Source organism: Bufo bufo, chromosome 2 (assembly GCF_905171765.1).
Source record: "Bufo bufo chromosome 2, aBufBuf1.1, whole genome shotgun sequence".
Taxonomy (NCBI): Eukaryota; Metazoa; Chordata; class Amphibia; order Anura; family Bufonidae; genus Bufo; species Bufo bufo.
In genome coordinates this window covers 107,499,078-107,514,439 of record NC_053390.1, presented here as the reverse complement: position 1 = coordinate 107,514,439, position 15,362 = coordinate 107,499,078, and the positions used below count along the sequence as shown (strand labels likewise).

General features: G+C 43.2%; 1 protein-coding gene across 1 annotated transcript in view; it reads right to left on the bottom strand.

Moving 5' to 3' along the window:
• The window catches only part of WDR41 (WD repeat domain 41), a 50,465-nt gene that overhangs the window by 21,176 nt on the left and 13,927 nt on the right, over positions 1-15,362 (bottom strand). Inside the window, exons 5-6 of the mRNA XM_040421394.1 lie at positions 15,150-15,212; positions 10,785-10,896 (exon numbers count right to left, since the gene is read on the bottom strand). Coding sequence (XP_040277328.1) covers positions 10,785-10,896; positions 15,150-15,212 — 175 coding nt within the window. The remainder of the gene's footprint in view (positions 1-10,784; positions 10,897-15,149; positions 15,213-15,362) is intronic.

Sequence of the window (15,362 nt, the reverse complement as noted above, 5' to 3'; positions counted from 1 at the left end):
TGTGGGGTATTTATACTGCCCTGGCATTCTAGGGGCCCTAAAGCGTGAGAAGAAGTCTGGAATATAAATGTCTAAAAATTTTTACGCATTTGGTTTTCCTTGAGGGGTATGGTGAGTTCATGTGAGATTTTATTTTTTGACACAAGTTAGTGGAATATGAGACTTTGTAAGAAAAAAAAATAATAATTCCGCTAACTTGGGCCAAAAAAATGTCTGAATGGAGCCTTACAGAGGGGTGATCAATGACAGGGGGGGTGATCAATGACAGGGGGGTGATCAGGGAGTCTATATGGGGTGATCACCACAGTCATTGATCATGCCCCTGTAAGGCTTCATTCAGACGTCCGTATGCGTTTTGCGGATCCGATCCATCTATCAGTGCATCCGTAAAAATCATGCGGACATCTGAATGGAGCTTTACAGGGGGGTAATCAATGACAGGGGGGTGATCAGGGAGTCTATATGGGGTGATCACCACAGTCATTGATCATGCCCCTGTAAGGCTTCATTCAGACGTCCGGATGCGTTTTGCGGATCCGATCCATCTATCAGTGGATCCGTAAAAATCATGCGGACGTCTGAATGGAGCTTTACAGGGGGGTGATCAATGACAGGGGGGTGATCAATGACAGGGGGGTGATCAGGGGTGATCAGGGGCTAATAAGGGGTTAATAAGTGACGGGGGGGGGGTGTAGTGTAGTGTAGTGGTGCTTGGTGCTACTTTACTGAGCTACCTGTGTCCTCTGGTGGTCGATCCAAACAAAGGGGACCACCAGAGGACCAGGTAGCAGGTATATTAGACGCTGTTATCAAAACAGCGTCTAATATACCTGTTAGGGGTTAAAAAAAACACATCTCCAGCCTGCCAGCGAACGATCGCCGCTGGCAGGCTGGAGATCAACTCTCTTACCTTCCGTTCCTGTGAGCGCGCGCGCCTGTGTGCGCGCGTTCACAGGAAATCTCGGCTCACGCGAGATGACGCCTATTGGCGTTAGCGTAGCCTGGGGGAGCCGCCGCAATGACGCCTTTCGGCGTTACAGTTGCGGGAAGTGGTTAAGCCATTTTGCCTTATTTATTTTTTTAAAGAAAAGCATTGCCTGAAAACCATTCTAGATAATTTATGCACCAATAAGTTACTATTTATTTTTACACATACACACACACATATATATATTATATATATACACTGCCTGTCCAAAAAAAAAAGTCTCCACCTGGATTTAACTAAGCAAATAGTTATGAGCCTCCTATTGGATAATTACTGCATGGGCGATTTATCTTTCAGCTGGCAATAAGTTATTTAACCCCAACTGGTGCAATGAGTTGCTTCTCATTTCTTAACCACCTCCGGACCGCCTAACGCAGGATTGCGTTCCGGAGGTGGCAGCGCTGCGCAGAGTCACGCATATACGCGTCATCTCGCGAGACGCGAGATTTCGCTCAAAGCCGGCCCGCGCATGCGCATCGCGGGCCGGCAAAATTAAAAGAAGTATTTCGTCACCAGCCTGCCAGCAACGATCATTGGCTGGCAGGCTGGCGATTTTCAAAAAATCCAATCCAAAGTCATATAACAGATCATATTAGTAAATATGATCTGTTATATGGCTTGTCTGCTCCTGTGCTGGTCCTTTTCGTCGGTTGGATCCAGCACAGGAGCAGACTGAACTGTGAGTACACCAAACACTACACCTTAGCCCCAGATCACCCACCTGCACCCCAATTAACCCTTTGATCACCCCTTTGATCGCCCCTGTCAATCACTAGTGAAAGGAAAAAAAGTGATCAGTGTAAACTGTCACTTTTTTTTTTTCACTGGTATTGGCTGTTAGGTTTTAGGGATAGTTTAGGCCCCTTGGTTAGGTAGTTAGCGTCAGTTAGCGCCCACCCCACCGCACCGCAGTCACTTTTATTCGCTGTTTAGCGTATCGCTAATCAGCATTTGTACTTTTATAGTATCTGTAAGTGATCAAAACTGATCACGGTCAGATCTATAATAGTATTAGTGTCACCTTAGCTCGCCCTCCACCCAAAACGCAGTGTTTGCCCGATCAGGCCTGATCGGTCGCCCACACGTGCGTTCACCCACGCCCGCCCCACCGCAGTGACAAAAAATTATTATTTTTTGATCACTGCACATTCATTTTACACGCACTGCGGCGATAAAAAAATCAGTTTTGATATTTTTTATCAACCGCAGCAGCCTCCGGTACTTCGCTAGCCTCCCCTTTGTAAGACAGGTTTGCTTTTTTTCTTGGGTAGTCTCAGGGAATACCCCTAAATTTAGTAGTCCAAAATGTCAAACAGGGGGTATTCTTCTGAAGAGGCCTACAGGATTCTGACCCAGTCGGATGAGGAGTGGGAACCCTCATCTGACGAATCTAGCGGGTCAGAATATGAACCTGTGGAAAGCAGTGGCTCTCTGACCCAAAGTTCGGACGAGGAGGTGGAGGTCCCTGGCAGCACCAGGCGTACCCGGCCCCATGTCGCTAGACCACAGGTTACGCAGGATCCGCTTCAAGAGCAGCAGAGTGGGGCTGTCGCTGCCGGATCACGTGGTGAGGCATACACCAGCAGCGCAGCCCTTCCTGGACCTAGTACCAGCACTGCCGTACAACCTGGTGAAGTAGCGAGCACCAGAAGGGCAGTTGAAGCTGGTACGGTGGCACGTGCAATAGTTACCCCGTCGCAGCCACCGCAAAGACGGGCCCGTAGAGCCCCTAGAGTCCCTGAGGTGCTGGCAAATCCTGATTGGCAGTCACCAACTTCAGCCGCACCAGTAGTTCCCCCTTTCACCGCCCAGTCTGGAGTTCGGGTTGAGACGGCTCAAATCGGTTCGGCCCTGGGATTTTTTGAGCTGTTCTTGACTGCGGAGCTCTTGGACTTAGTCGTGGCAGAGACCAACCAGTATGCCACACAATTTATAACCGCTAACCCGGGAAGCTATTATGCCCAGCCTTTCCGGTGGAAACCAGTCCAAGTTTCCGAGCTTAAAATTTTTTTGGGCCTTCTCCTCAACATGGGCCTGACAAAAAAGCATGAATTGCGGTCATATTGGTCAACGCACCCAATTCATCACATGCCCATGTTCTCTGCTGCTATGTCCAGGACACGATTTGAGACCATCCTACGTTTTCTGCATTTTAGCGACAATACCACCTCCCGTCCCAGAGGCCACCCTGCTTTTGACCGGCTCCACAAAATTCGGCCCCTCATAGACCATTTCAACCTGAAATTTGCAGATTTGTATACCCCTGAGCAAAACATCTGCGTAGACGAGTCCCTAATACATTTTACCGGGCGCCTTGGCTTCAAACAATACATCCCAAGCAAGCGTGCCCGGTATGGGGTCAAATTGTATAAGCTCTGGGAAAGGGCCACAGGCTATACCCACAAATTTCGGATCTATGAGGGAAAAGATCAGACCCTGGAGCCGGTCGGTTGCCCTGACTACCTGGGGAGCAGTGGGAAGACAGTCTGGGACTTGGTGTCACCCTTATTCGGCAAGGGGTACCATCTTTATGTGGACAATTTCTACACAAGTGTGGCCCTCTTTAGGCATTTGTTTCTAGAACGGATTTGCGCCTGTGGCACCATGCGAACTAGTCGCGTGGGCTTCCCCCAACGGCTTGTAACCACCCGTCTTGCAAGGGGGCAGAGGGCTGCCTTGTGTAACGAAGAACTGCTCGCGGTGAAATGGAGAGACAAGCGTGACGTTTACATGCTCTCCTCCATTCACGCAGACACGACAATCCAAATTGAGCGAGCAACCCGTGTCATTGAAAAGCCCCTCTGTGTCCACGACTATAATGCGCTCATGGGAGCGGTGGACTTCAATGACCAGATGTTGTCTCCGTATTTAGTTTCCCGCAGAACCAGACGCTGGTATAAGAAGGTGTCTGTATATTTAATTCAATTGGCGCTCTACAATAGTTTTGTTCTCTACAGTAAGGCTGGGAGAACAGGATCCTTCCTCAAATTCCAGGAAGAGATCATCGAGAACCTCCTTTACCCAGGAGGTTCCGTGGCCCCATCCACCAGTGTAGTTAGCCGTCTACACGAGCGACATTTCCCCAGTGTCGTTCCTGGTACCTCAACCCAACCGTCACCCCGAAAAAGATGTCGTGTCTGTAGCAGGAGTGGAATAAGGCGTGACACCCGCTATTTCTGTCCTGACTGTGCTGACCACCCTGCCCTATGCTATGGAGAGTGTTTCCGGAAGTACCACACACAGGTACACTTAGCATAGGGATCACATCTCACCAGGACAGGCACACAGGGCTATTAGGGCCCATTCACTCACAGCTGCTGCAAACCTCTCCTTTCACCTGGGATAAAGTGCATAATGTACTTCGCCACATCTTTGGGCGATTTGCGCTTTGCACATTGTCCCATGGGGAAGGAGAGGTTTGTTCTATAAAAGGTAAAAAAAACTAAACAAAAAAAAAAATACCGGTAAGTAAAAAAGTTAAATGTTCAGTTAAAAAAGTTTAAAAAAAGTTTCTATGTTCTGTTCAACAGTTAATAAAGTTATTGCTTTGCGGCCTGGTTTTTTCTTTTTTGTTTTGTTTTTTTTACCTTTCAGGTGGACCAACCGATCGACTAGCTGCAGCACTGATGTGCATTCGGACAGAAGCATTGCGCTGCTGTCAGATTACACGCAAGTCGGTGTATGCGGCGCTGCAAGACGAGATTTCTCCTCTGCAGTAAAAGATACGTTTGCCGAGGCATATGAGCTGAGGAGGTGGCGGTGTTCATATACTTTGGCAAACACTTTGTATATATAAAAAAAAAATCCCGGCAATGATTTATTCATCCACATCGATTGATGTGAATGGAGAAATCTGGTTTGCCAGGGCATACGAGCTGAAGTGGGTATGGATGTTGGGCGGAGCTCCTATGTCCTGGCAGACGCCTTTCCCCTCCTTTTTCTTTTTTTGGCAGAGATTTTTTCATCCACATTGATCGATGCGAATGAAGAAATCTGTGCCGTTCATTTTTTTCTTTCAGCCCAGAGGCTGAACGGAAAAAAAAAATCTCATTACCCGTATGCTCAATATAAGGAGAATAGCAGAAACTCCTAATGCTGGGCATACATGTAATGATTGCGGAGACCCTCAAATGCCAGGGCAGTACAAACACCCCACAAATAACACCATTTTGGAAAGAAGACACCCCAAGGTATTCGCTGAGGGGCATATTGAGTCCATGAAAGATTGAAATTTTTGTCCCAAGTTAGCGGAAAGGGAGACTTTGTGAGAACAAAATCAAAAAAATCAATTTCCGCTAACTTGTGCCAAATTTTTTTTTTTTCAATGAACTCGCCATGCCCCTCATTGAATACCTTGGGGTGTCTTCTTTCCAAAATGGGGTCACATGTGGGGTATTTATACTGCCCTGGCATTTTAGGGGCCCCAAAGCGTGAGAAGAAGTCTGGTATCCAAATGTCTAAAAATGCCCTCCTAAAAGGAATTTGGGCACCTTTGCCCACCTAGGCTGCAAAAAAGTGTCACACATGTGGTATCTCCGTATTCAGCAGAAGTTGGGGAATATGTTTTGGGGTGTCATTTTACATATACCCATGCTGGGTGAGATAAATATCTTGGTCAAATGCCAACTTTGTATAAAAAAAATGGGAAAAGTTGTCTTTTGCCAAGATATTTCTCTCACCCAGCATGGGTATATGTAAAAAGACACCCCAAAACACATTCCCCACCTTCTCCTGAGTACGGAGATACCAGATGTGTGACACTTTTTTGCAGCCTAGGTGGGCAAAGGGGCCCACATTCCAAAGAGCACCTTTCGGATTTCACAGGTCATTTACCTACTTACCAGACATTAGGGCCCCTGGAAAATGCCAGGGCAGTATAACTACCCCACAAGTGACCCCATTTTGGAAAGAAGACACCCCAAGGTATTCCGTGAGGGGCATGGCAAGTTCCTAGAATTTTTTATTTTTTGTCACAAGTTAGTGGAAAATGATGATTTTTATTTTTTATTTTTTTTTCATACAAAGTCTCATATTCCACTAACTTGTGACAAAAAATAAAAATTTCCATGAACTCACTATGCCTATCAGCGAATACCTTGGGGTCTCTTCTTTCCAAAATGGGGTCACTTGTGGGGTAGTTATACTGCCCTGGCATTCTAGGGGCCCAAATGTGTGGTAAGGAGTTTGAAATCAAATTCAGTAAAAAATGACCTATGAAATCCAAAAGGTGCTCTTTGGAATGTGGGCCCCTTTGCCCACCTAGGCTGCAAAAAAGTGTCACACATCTGGTATCCCCGTACTCAGGAGAAGTTGAGGAATGTGTTTTGGGGTGTCTTTTTACATATACCCATGCTGGGTGAGATAAATATCTTGGTCAAATGCCAACTTTGTATAAAAAAATGGGAAAAGTTGTCTTTTGCCAAGATATTTCTCTCACCCAGCATGGGTATATGTAAAATGACACCCCAAAACACATTCCCCACCTTCTCCTGAGTACGGAGATACCAGATGTGTGACACTTTTTTGCAGCCTAGGTGGGCAAAGGGGCCCATATTCCAAAGAGCACCTTTCGGATTTGACAGGTCATTTTTTTCAGAATTTGATTTCAAACTCCTTACCACACATTTGGGCCCCTAGAATGCCAGGGCAGTATAACTACCCCACAAGTGACCCCATTTTGGAAAGAAGACACCCCAAGGTATTCCGTGAGGGGCATGGCAAGTTCCTAGAATTTTTTATTTTTTGTCACAAGTTAGTGGAAAATGATGATTTTTTTTTTTTTTTTTTTTTTCATACAAAGTCTCATATTCCACTAACTTGTGACAAAAAATAAAAACTTCCATGAACTCACTATGCCCATCAGCGAATACCTTGGGGTGTCTTCTTTCCAAAATGGGGTCACTTGTGGGGTAGTTATACTGCCCTGGCATTCTAGGGGCCCAAATGTGTGGTAAGGAGTTTGAAATCAAATTCTGAAAAAAATGACCTGTCAAATCCGAAAGGTGCTCTTTGGAATATGGGCCCCTTTGCCCACCTAGGCTGCAAAAAAGTGTCACACATCTGGTATCTCCGTACTCAGGAGAAGGTGGGGAATGTGTTTTGGGGTGTCATTTTACATATACCCATGCTGGGTGAGAGAAATATCTTGGCAAAAGACAACTTTTCCCATTTTTTTATACAAAGTTGGCATTTGACCAAGATATTTATCTCACCCAGCATGGGTATATGTAAAAAGACACCCCAAAACACATTCCTCAACTTCTCCTGAGTACGGGGATACCAGATGTGTGACACTTTTTTGCAGCCTAGGTGGGCAAAGGGGCCCACATTCCAAAGAGCACCTTTTGGATTTCATAGGTCATTTTTTACTGAATTTGATTTCAAACTCCTTACCACACATTTGGGCCCCTAGAATGCCAGGGCAGTATAACTACCCCACAAGTGACCCCATTTTGGAAAGAAGAGACCCCAAGGTATTCGCTGATGGGCATAGTGAGTTCATGGAAGTTTTTATTTTTTGTCACAAGTTAGTGGAATATGAGACTTTGTATGAAAAAAAAAAAAAAAAAAAAAAAATCATAATTTTCCACTAACTTGTGACAAAAAATAAAAAATTCTAGGAACTCGCCATGCCCCTCACGGAATACCTTGGGGTGTCTTCTTTCCAAAATGGGGTCACTTGTGGGGTAGTTATACTGCCCTGTCATTCTAGGGGCCCAAATGTGTGGTAAGGAGTTTGAAATCAAATTCTGTAAAAAATGATGAGTGAAATCCGAAAGGTGCTCTTTGGAATATGGGCCCCTTTGCCCACCTAGGCTGCAAAAAAGTGTCACACATCTGGTATCTCCGTACTCAGGAGAAGGTGGGGAATGTGTTTTGGGGTGTCATTTTATATATACCCATGCTGGGTGAGATAAATATCTTGGCAAAAGACAACTTTTCCCATTTTTTTATACAAAGTTGTCTTTTGCCAAGATATTTCTCTCACCCAGCATGGGTATATATAAAATGACACCCCAAAACACATTCCCCACCTTCTCCTGAGTACGGAGATACCAGATGTGTGACACTTTTTTGCAGCCTAGGTGGGCAAAGGGGCCCATATTCCAAAGAGCACCTTTCGGATTTGACAGGTCATTTTTTTCAGAATTTGATTTCAAACTCCTTACCACACATTTGGGCCCCTAGAATGCCAGGGCAGTATAACTACCCCACAAGTGACCCCATTTTGGAAAGAAGAGACCCCAAGGTATTTCGTTATGGGCATAGTGAGTTCATAGAAGTTTTTATTTTTTGTCACAAGTTAGTGGAATATGAGACTTTGTAAGAAAAAAAAAAAAAAAAAAAAAAAAAAATCATCATTTTCCGCTAACTTGTGACAAAAAATAAAAAGTTCTATGAACTCACTATGCCCATCAGCGAATACCTTAGGGTGTGTACTTTCCGAAATGGGATCATTTGTGGGGTGTTTGTACTGTCTGGGCATTGCAGAACCTCAGGAAACATGACAGGTGCTCAGAAAGTCAGAGCTGCTTCAAAAAGCGGAAATTCACATTTTTGTACCATAGTTTGTAAACGCTATAACTTTTACCCAAACCATTTTTTTTTTACCCAAACATTTTTTTTTTATCAAAGACATGTAGAACTATAAATTTAGAGCAAAATTTCTATATGGATGTCGTTTTTTTTGCAAAATTTTACAACTGAAAGTGAAAAATGTCATTTTTTTGCAAAAAAATCGTTAAATTTCGATTAATAACAAAAAAAGTAAAAATGTCAGCAGCAATGAAATACCACCAAATGAAAGCTCTATTAGTGAGAAGAAAAGGAGGTAAAATTCATTTGGGTGGTAAGTTGCATGACCGAGCAATAAACGGTGAAAGTAGTGTAGGTCAGAAGTGTAAAAAGTGGCCTGGTCTTTCAGGGTGTTTAAGCACTGGGGGCTGAGGTGGTTAAACAACCATGTCGAAAGACACATCTCGTGGTCTTGGAAAATATGTTAGTCTGTTTGAGAAGGGTCAAATCATTGGCATGCATCAAGCAGAGAAAACATCTAAGGAGATTGCAGAAACTACTAAAATTGGGTTAAGAACTGTCCAACGCATTATTAAAAACAGGAAGGATAGTGGGGACCCATCGTATTCGAGGAACAAATGTGGCAGGAAAAAAATCCTGAATGATCGTGATCGGTGATCACTTAAACGTTTGGTGAAATCAAATCGAAGAAAAACAACAGTAGAACTCAGGGCTATGTTTAATAGTGAAAGTAAGAGAATTTCCACACGCACAATGTGAAGGGAACTCAAGGGGTTGGGACTGAACAGCTGTGTAGCCGTAAGAAAACCACTAATCAGTGAGGCAAACCAGAAAAAAAGGCTTCAATTTTGCTAGGGAGCATAAAGATTGGACTCTGGAGCAATGGAGGAAGGTCATGTGGTCTGATGAGTCCAGATTTACCCTGTTCCAGAGTGATGGGCGCATCAGGGTAAGAAGAGAGGCAGATGAAGTGATGCACCCGTCATACCTAGTGCCTACTGTACAAGCCTGTGGGGGCAGTGCTATGATCTGGGGTTGCGTTGGTCAGGTCTAGGTTCAGCAACAGTATGTGCTCCAAGAATGAGGTCAGCTGACTACATGAACATATTGAATTACCAGGTTATTCCATCAATGGGTTTGTACTTCCCTGATGGCACATGCATATTCCAAGATGACAATGTCAGGATTCATCGGGCTCAAATTGTGAAAGAGTGGTTCAGGGAGCATGAGACATAATTTTCACACATGGATTGGCCACCACAGAGTCCAGACCTGAACCCCATTGAGAATCTTTGGGATGTGCTGGCGAAGGCTTTGTGCAGCAGTCAGACTCTACCATCATCAATGCAAGATCTTGGTGAAAAAATAATGCAACACTGGATGGAAATAAATCTTGTGACATTGCAGAAGCTTATCGAAACAATGCCACAGCGAATGCGTGCCGTAATCAAAGCTAAAGGCTTTTTTTGGTGGCGACTTTTTTTTTTAGACTCGTCTTATACTCGAGTCTAGGTCTGTATTATGGCAACTTACATTGCCATAATACAGACCATGACATGTTGGGGGCCGGAGAAGCTGTTACTTACCTTTACAGCTGCTCCGGTCAGCTCCCAGCACGTCCGCGCGGCACCTCTGTTAAGCTCCCAGTGTAAATCTCGCGAGACACACGGGCCGCGAGATTTAGACTGGGAGCAGACCGCGAGATTTACACCGGCAGTAAGTACCGGCCCCTGCACAGCCTCCCCTCCCCCTGGACATCCCCCCCCCTCCCTGGCCAAGTATGAAGAACGGAGGGGGGGGGGGGGGGGGGAAATAAAAAATAAACAACCTGATAAATATAAAAAAACTAAAAAATAATTAATTAATAAATAAATGCCCAGTTGATGGGAGTCTGACTCCCTGTATTTAATGCAGAGTGTGTGTGTATATAATGCACACACACTTCATTAAATACAGGGAGTCAGACTCCCATCAATCTGAGTCACCCTCTTGCAGATGTGTGTATATAATGTAGAGTGTGTGCATTATATACACATACACTCTGCATTATAGCTGCATTTCCCACCCTAGTCTTATACTCGAGTCAATAATTTTTCCCATTTTTTTGTAAAATTAGGGGCCTCTGCTTATACTCGAGTATATATTATATATATATATATATATATATATATATATACACACACACACACATATATACACACACAGTATAGTATACATATACTTTCAATTACAGAAGATAACATCTATTTCTCTAACTCACCTCCATCAGAAAAGGAGCCAATCTCACCCAGAACCTTAAAATCACGACTCCATATACGGATCTCTCCTCCGCCGGAGAGCCAGACATCTAAGCTCTGAAGGACTATTAGATTCTGTCAAACAAGAGAAAGACCATCAAATAAGAAAAAAATAAAAATAAAGACAGGTGGTCAACAGAATAGAAGCTGCTGCTTTGTCAGAATTTACCACTAGTGATGGCGTGTGTACGAGAAGTCATTTCTAATAACCTGTATCCGCTGCATCATGACAACACGTACTGCACATGGTCTGGCTGTGGTCAAGACTTTTCTATTCAGGACTCATTTATTAAAGTGTATGGGTGCAGGAAAAAAATAAAATAAAAGTCCCGCTTATGACATTCTGTGTGGCCGTCCGTATGCATTTGTCCATTTTGGGCAGATGGAAATCTGCATTAGGCCATAGTAAGTTATTTCTGTACAATTATTTATAACACCTTTTTCATGTACACTATCGGGGTCATTTACTAATCTGAAATACACCTAAACTAGGCGTATTTCAGGAGCAGAAGGTGGCGCTGCTATCTGCAACTTTGCCCCGCTGATGCCAGGTCTAAAATTGTGGGTGGGGACGGGCAGGCCCATCTCATTTAACATTTTCTATGCCTGTTTTAGGCGTAGAAAAAAAACTCTAAATGTAACAGCTCGGAAGCGGTCTTACATGTAGAACTGGTGGAGGATCCACCGAAGTTATGGAGAGGCCTGCGCCTCTTCATAACTCCAGCGGATCCACCGCCAGCATAGGTGCTTAATTATGACAGGCGTCTAAAACGCCAGTCTTAATCAATGTACCCCTATATCTGGTAGCCACCCCTTTAACATGGGGAATTGTACTTATAATAGATTTTGAATTGAAATAATGCTATGGTAATATTAAACCAGTATTTCCTCTGTTACGTGACCTACATTTATAAGTGGAGATGACAGGAGCTCAATGCAGAGTTTTGCTGCCTATACATGTTAGATTAACCCCTTCAGTAACAAGCCATTTTTTACTTTTAAATTCCAGGCTGATTTTTGCTAATCTGACGTCTCACTTTATCTGGTAATTACTTTGGAAAGTTTTTACTTATCCAAGCCGTTCTGAGACCGTTTTCTCGTGACACATTGTACTTCATGTTAGTGACAAATCTGAGTCAATATGTTTTACCTTTATTCAATTTATTTATTTAAAAAAAATAATAATAATTTTTACAGAAAATTTGGAAAAAAATGCACAATTTTCGAAATCTGAATTTATCTGCTAAGGCAGATATTTACTTTACATTTACCATAGGTCTACTTTATGTTTGCATAATTTTGTAAATGTGATTTTATAATTTTTTACGACATTAGAAGGAATTCGTAAAAGAAAATTTCCAAAACCCACTTTTTTAAAGGACCGGTTCAGTTATGAAGTCACTTTGCGGGGCTTGAATAGTAGAAACCGCTCATCAATGACCCCATTTTAGAAACTACACCCCTCAAGTTATTCAAAATAGATTTTACAAACTTTGTTAACCCTTTAGGTGTTCCACAATAATTAAAAACCCTATTTTGGAAACTACAGGATAAGGTGACAGTTTTATTGGTACTATTTTGGGGTACTTGGATTTTTTTGATTGTTTAATATTACACTTTTTGGGGCAAAGTGACAAAAAATAAAATATGGCAGTTTTGGCGGTTTTTCTTTTATTGTTTTTACAGCATTCATCTGAGGGGGTAGATCAAGCTATATTTTTATATAGCAGGTCGTTACGGATGCAGCGATACCGAATATGTCAACTTCTTAAAATGTATTTTTGAAAAAAAATCATGTTTTTGGGTCTCCATTTTTTGAAAGCCATATTTTTTTTTTCTGTTGATCATTTTATGTAGGGGCTCATTTTTTGTGGGAGCAGTGGGGACATTTTTAATAGTACCATTTTTGGGTACATATGATTGTTTGATTATTCAATATTACACTTTTTTTGGGCAAAGTGACCAAAAAATGGCCGTTTTGGTACAATATATATATATATATATATATATATATATACACACATACATACATACATATATACACATATACACACACACACATTTTAAAAGCATTTTTGAAAAGAAAATATCTTGTTTTGTGTTGCCATTTTCTGAAAGCCATTTCTTATTTATTTTTTGAGTGATTGTCTTATGTAGGGGCTCATTTCTTGCAGGATGAAGTGACGGTTTGACAGGTACCATTTTGGGGTACATAGGAAATTTTTTGAGGCAAGGTTTTGGCACACTTTTTTTAAATTTATTTATGGTGTACACCTGATTGGGTGGATCATGTAATTTTTTTTTATAGAGCCGACCATAGGGCTTGCCTCCTACGGAAGCCTGATGCCTGCGTACAGCATTGAACTGCCATTCCTGCCATTTGGTCCCAGTCACCACAGCGCTGACTGCGGCATACAAAGGGTTAATACGGCATTTACAGCAGGGGCCCGGCTGTCTGTAATAGCCAGACCCCTGCTGCTGATTGAGCGAGCGCAGCTTCTGCACCCGCCTGATCAGAGTGCCATACATATACAGCGCTAGGATCCTATGGGTTAAAGGAGTTGTCTCACCTCAGCAAATGGCATGTATCATGTAGAGAAAGTTAATACAAGGCCCTTACTAATGTAATGTGATTGTCCATATTACCTTCTTTGCTGCTCGTTTCGAGCGGTTATGACCACCCCACAATCCAGCAGCGTTGGTTGTGCTTGCACATTACAGGAAAAAAGCACAGGTGGCCGGGACCTCGGGAGTGCGCATAAGCCGATGCCTATTCCTATAGTGTGCAAGCACAACCACTGCGGCTGGATTACAGTGTGCTCGTAACCATGGAAACGAGCCGTGTATAATTTGATGGAAAAATGAATCCAGTCAACAAAGGAGACAACATGGACAATCACAAAACATTAGTAAGTGCCTTGTATTAACTTTCTCTACATGATAAATGTAATTTGCTGGAGTGAGACAACCCCTTCAACATCTGCCAAAATGGGGGAAACTAGGATTCTAGCTCTGCAAACACTGATGATATGGATTCTGAATCGCAGGACTGATATATTCATTATACATGAAAAGTTGAGGATCTTAGTGTATATTTTGATCAAAGTGTGTGATTTCATTTGGAGGTCTAGGCCCAAGACAGGCAAGTCGATTTAGTGTAGGGTCCCATCTGTAAGAGGTCAGCTTGATGGGACACGTGGGCTCTAACACTTTGATCAAAATGTGCAATAAGAACCTCAAATTTATGTGTAGAATGAATAGATCAGTAATACAATTCAAAAACCATATATTCAATGCTTGCACAGTGCTGTTGCATTGTGTGTCTCCTAATGTGTTGCAGCCATGGCGTACACGCGCCGGCGCATTTATTTCATTTGGAGGGAAGGGCAGAGCAACACAGTGCACTATACATATGGGGCAATGGTTGTCTGTACCTTGGTGGTGCATCCACTCATCTGTCCAGAACAGAGTGTGCATGTGTATGTGGGGTAGGGGAATATACGGTATATGGCCAACCTAACTCCGCAGATGTAACTACAGTTCTAGGCAAGTCCACAGATAAGTGATCAGATTGTCATGTGAAGTAAAAAAATAAAAATACCCGCCATCTTTAACATATGACGACCTCCAATCTTGTATCCCTATATAAATATTGTTATTAAAGGGTTTCTGTCACCAGAATTAACCCTATTAAACTAGCCGACATTAGCGATGTGCTAATGTCAGCTGAACCTAACTAGCTAATTCCTACTTTTATCTATGACAGGGCCAGGCAGCGTTGGTCTCATACTGCCGGCCCTGTCTGCCGTGTAAATCTCGCGCCTGCGCCGCCCCGTTCAGTATTCGGCGCAGTGAGTGAAGGGCACTCGCTGGCTTCCTCACTGCACCTGCGCCGAATACGGAACGACGCTAGATTTCCCCAGCGCACAGGGCTGGCAGTTGGAGGTGAAGTCTGCCTGGCCCTGTCAATCTAGTGTAGCAGGGCGAGGCCAGAGGTTGGAGAACGGAGCCGCTAGGAGCAGGGGCCACGCCCCCCCTGCACCTAGAGGCTAATTAGCATATTATAAACGTTAGATTTCTGGAGTAACGGGGGCATAGATAACAGTAGGAATAGGCTAAATAGGTTCAGCAGACATTAGCACATCACTAATGTCAGCTAGTTTAATTCTGGCGACAAAATACCTTTAAAAGGAGAAAATAAAACATAATTAAGTATAGACTTTGGTTTAAAGGGATATTCACATCTCAGCCTAGCGAAATGCCACTAACGTAGGAGATGGACACCACTTTAAGGGCGTGTGCAGAAAACAAGTACGGCTAGTTTGTACCTTTACAGTAGAGAGGAAGTCGGAGGCTTTATAAACTACCTGGCCGCTTTCACAATCCCAAGCCTAACTTCAGCTATTAAGGAACAATTCTGTAGACAACTTTGGAAAATAATTTACCATGCAAGTGTGTGAAATAGAAGTCACAATATTACTATGGGAACGGCAAAAAAATTTAAAAATAAATAGATGACATCAGTGTGAAATCCGTGTTGC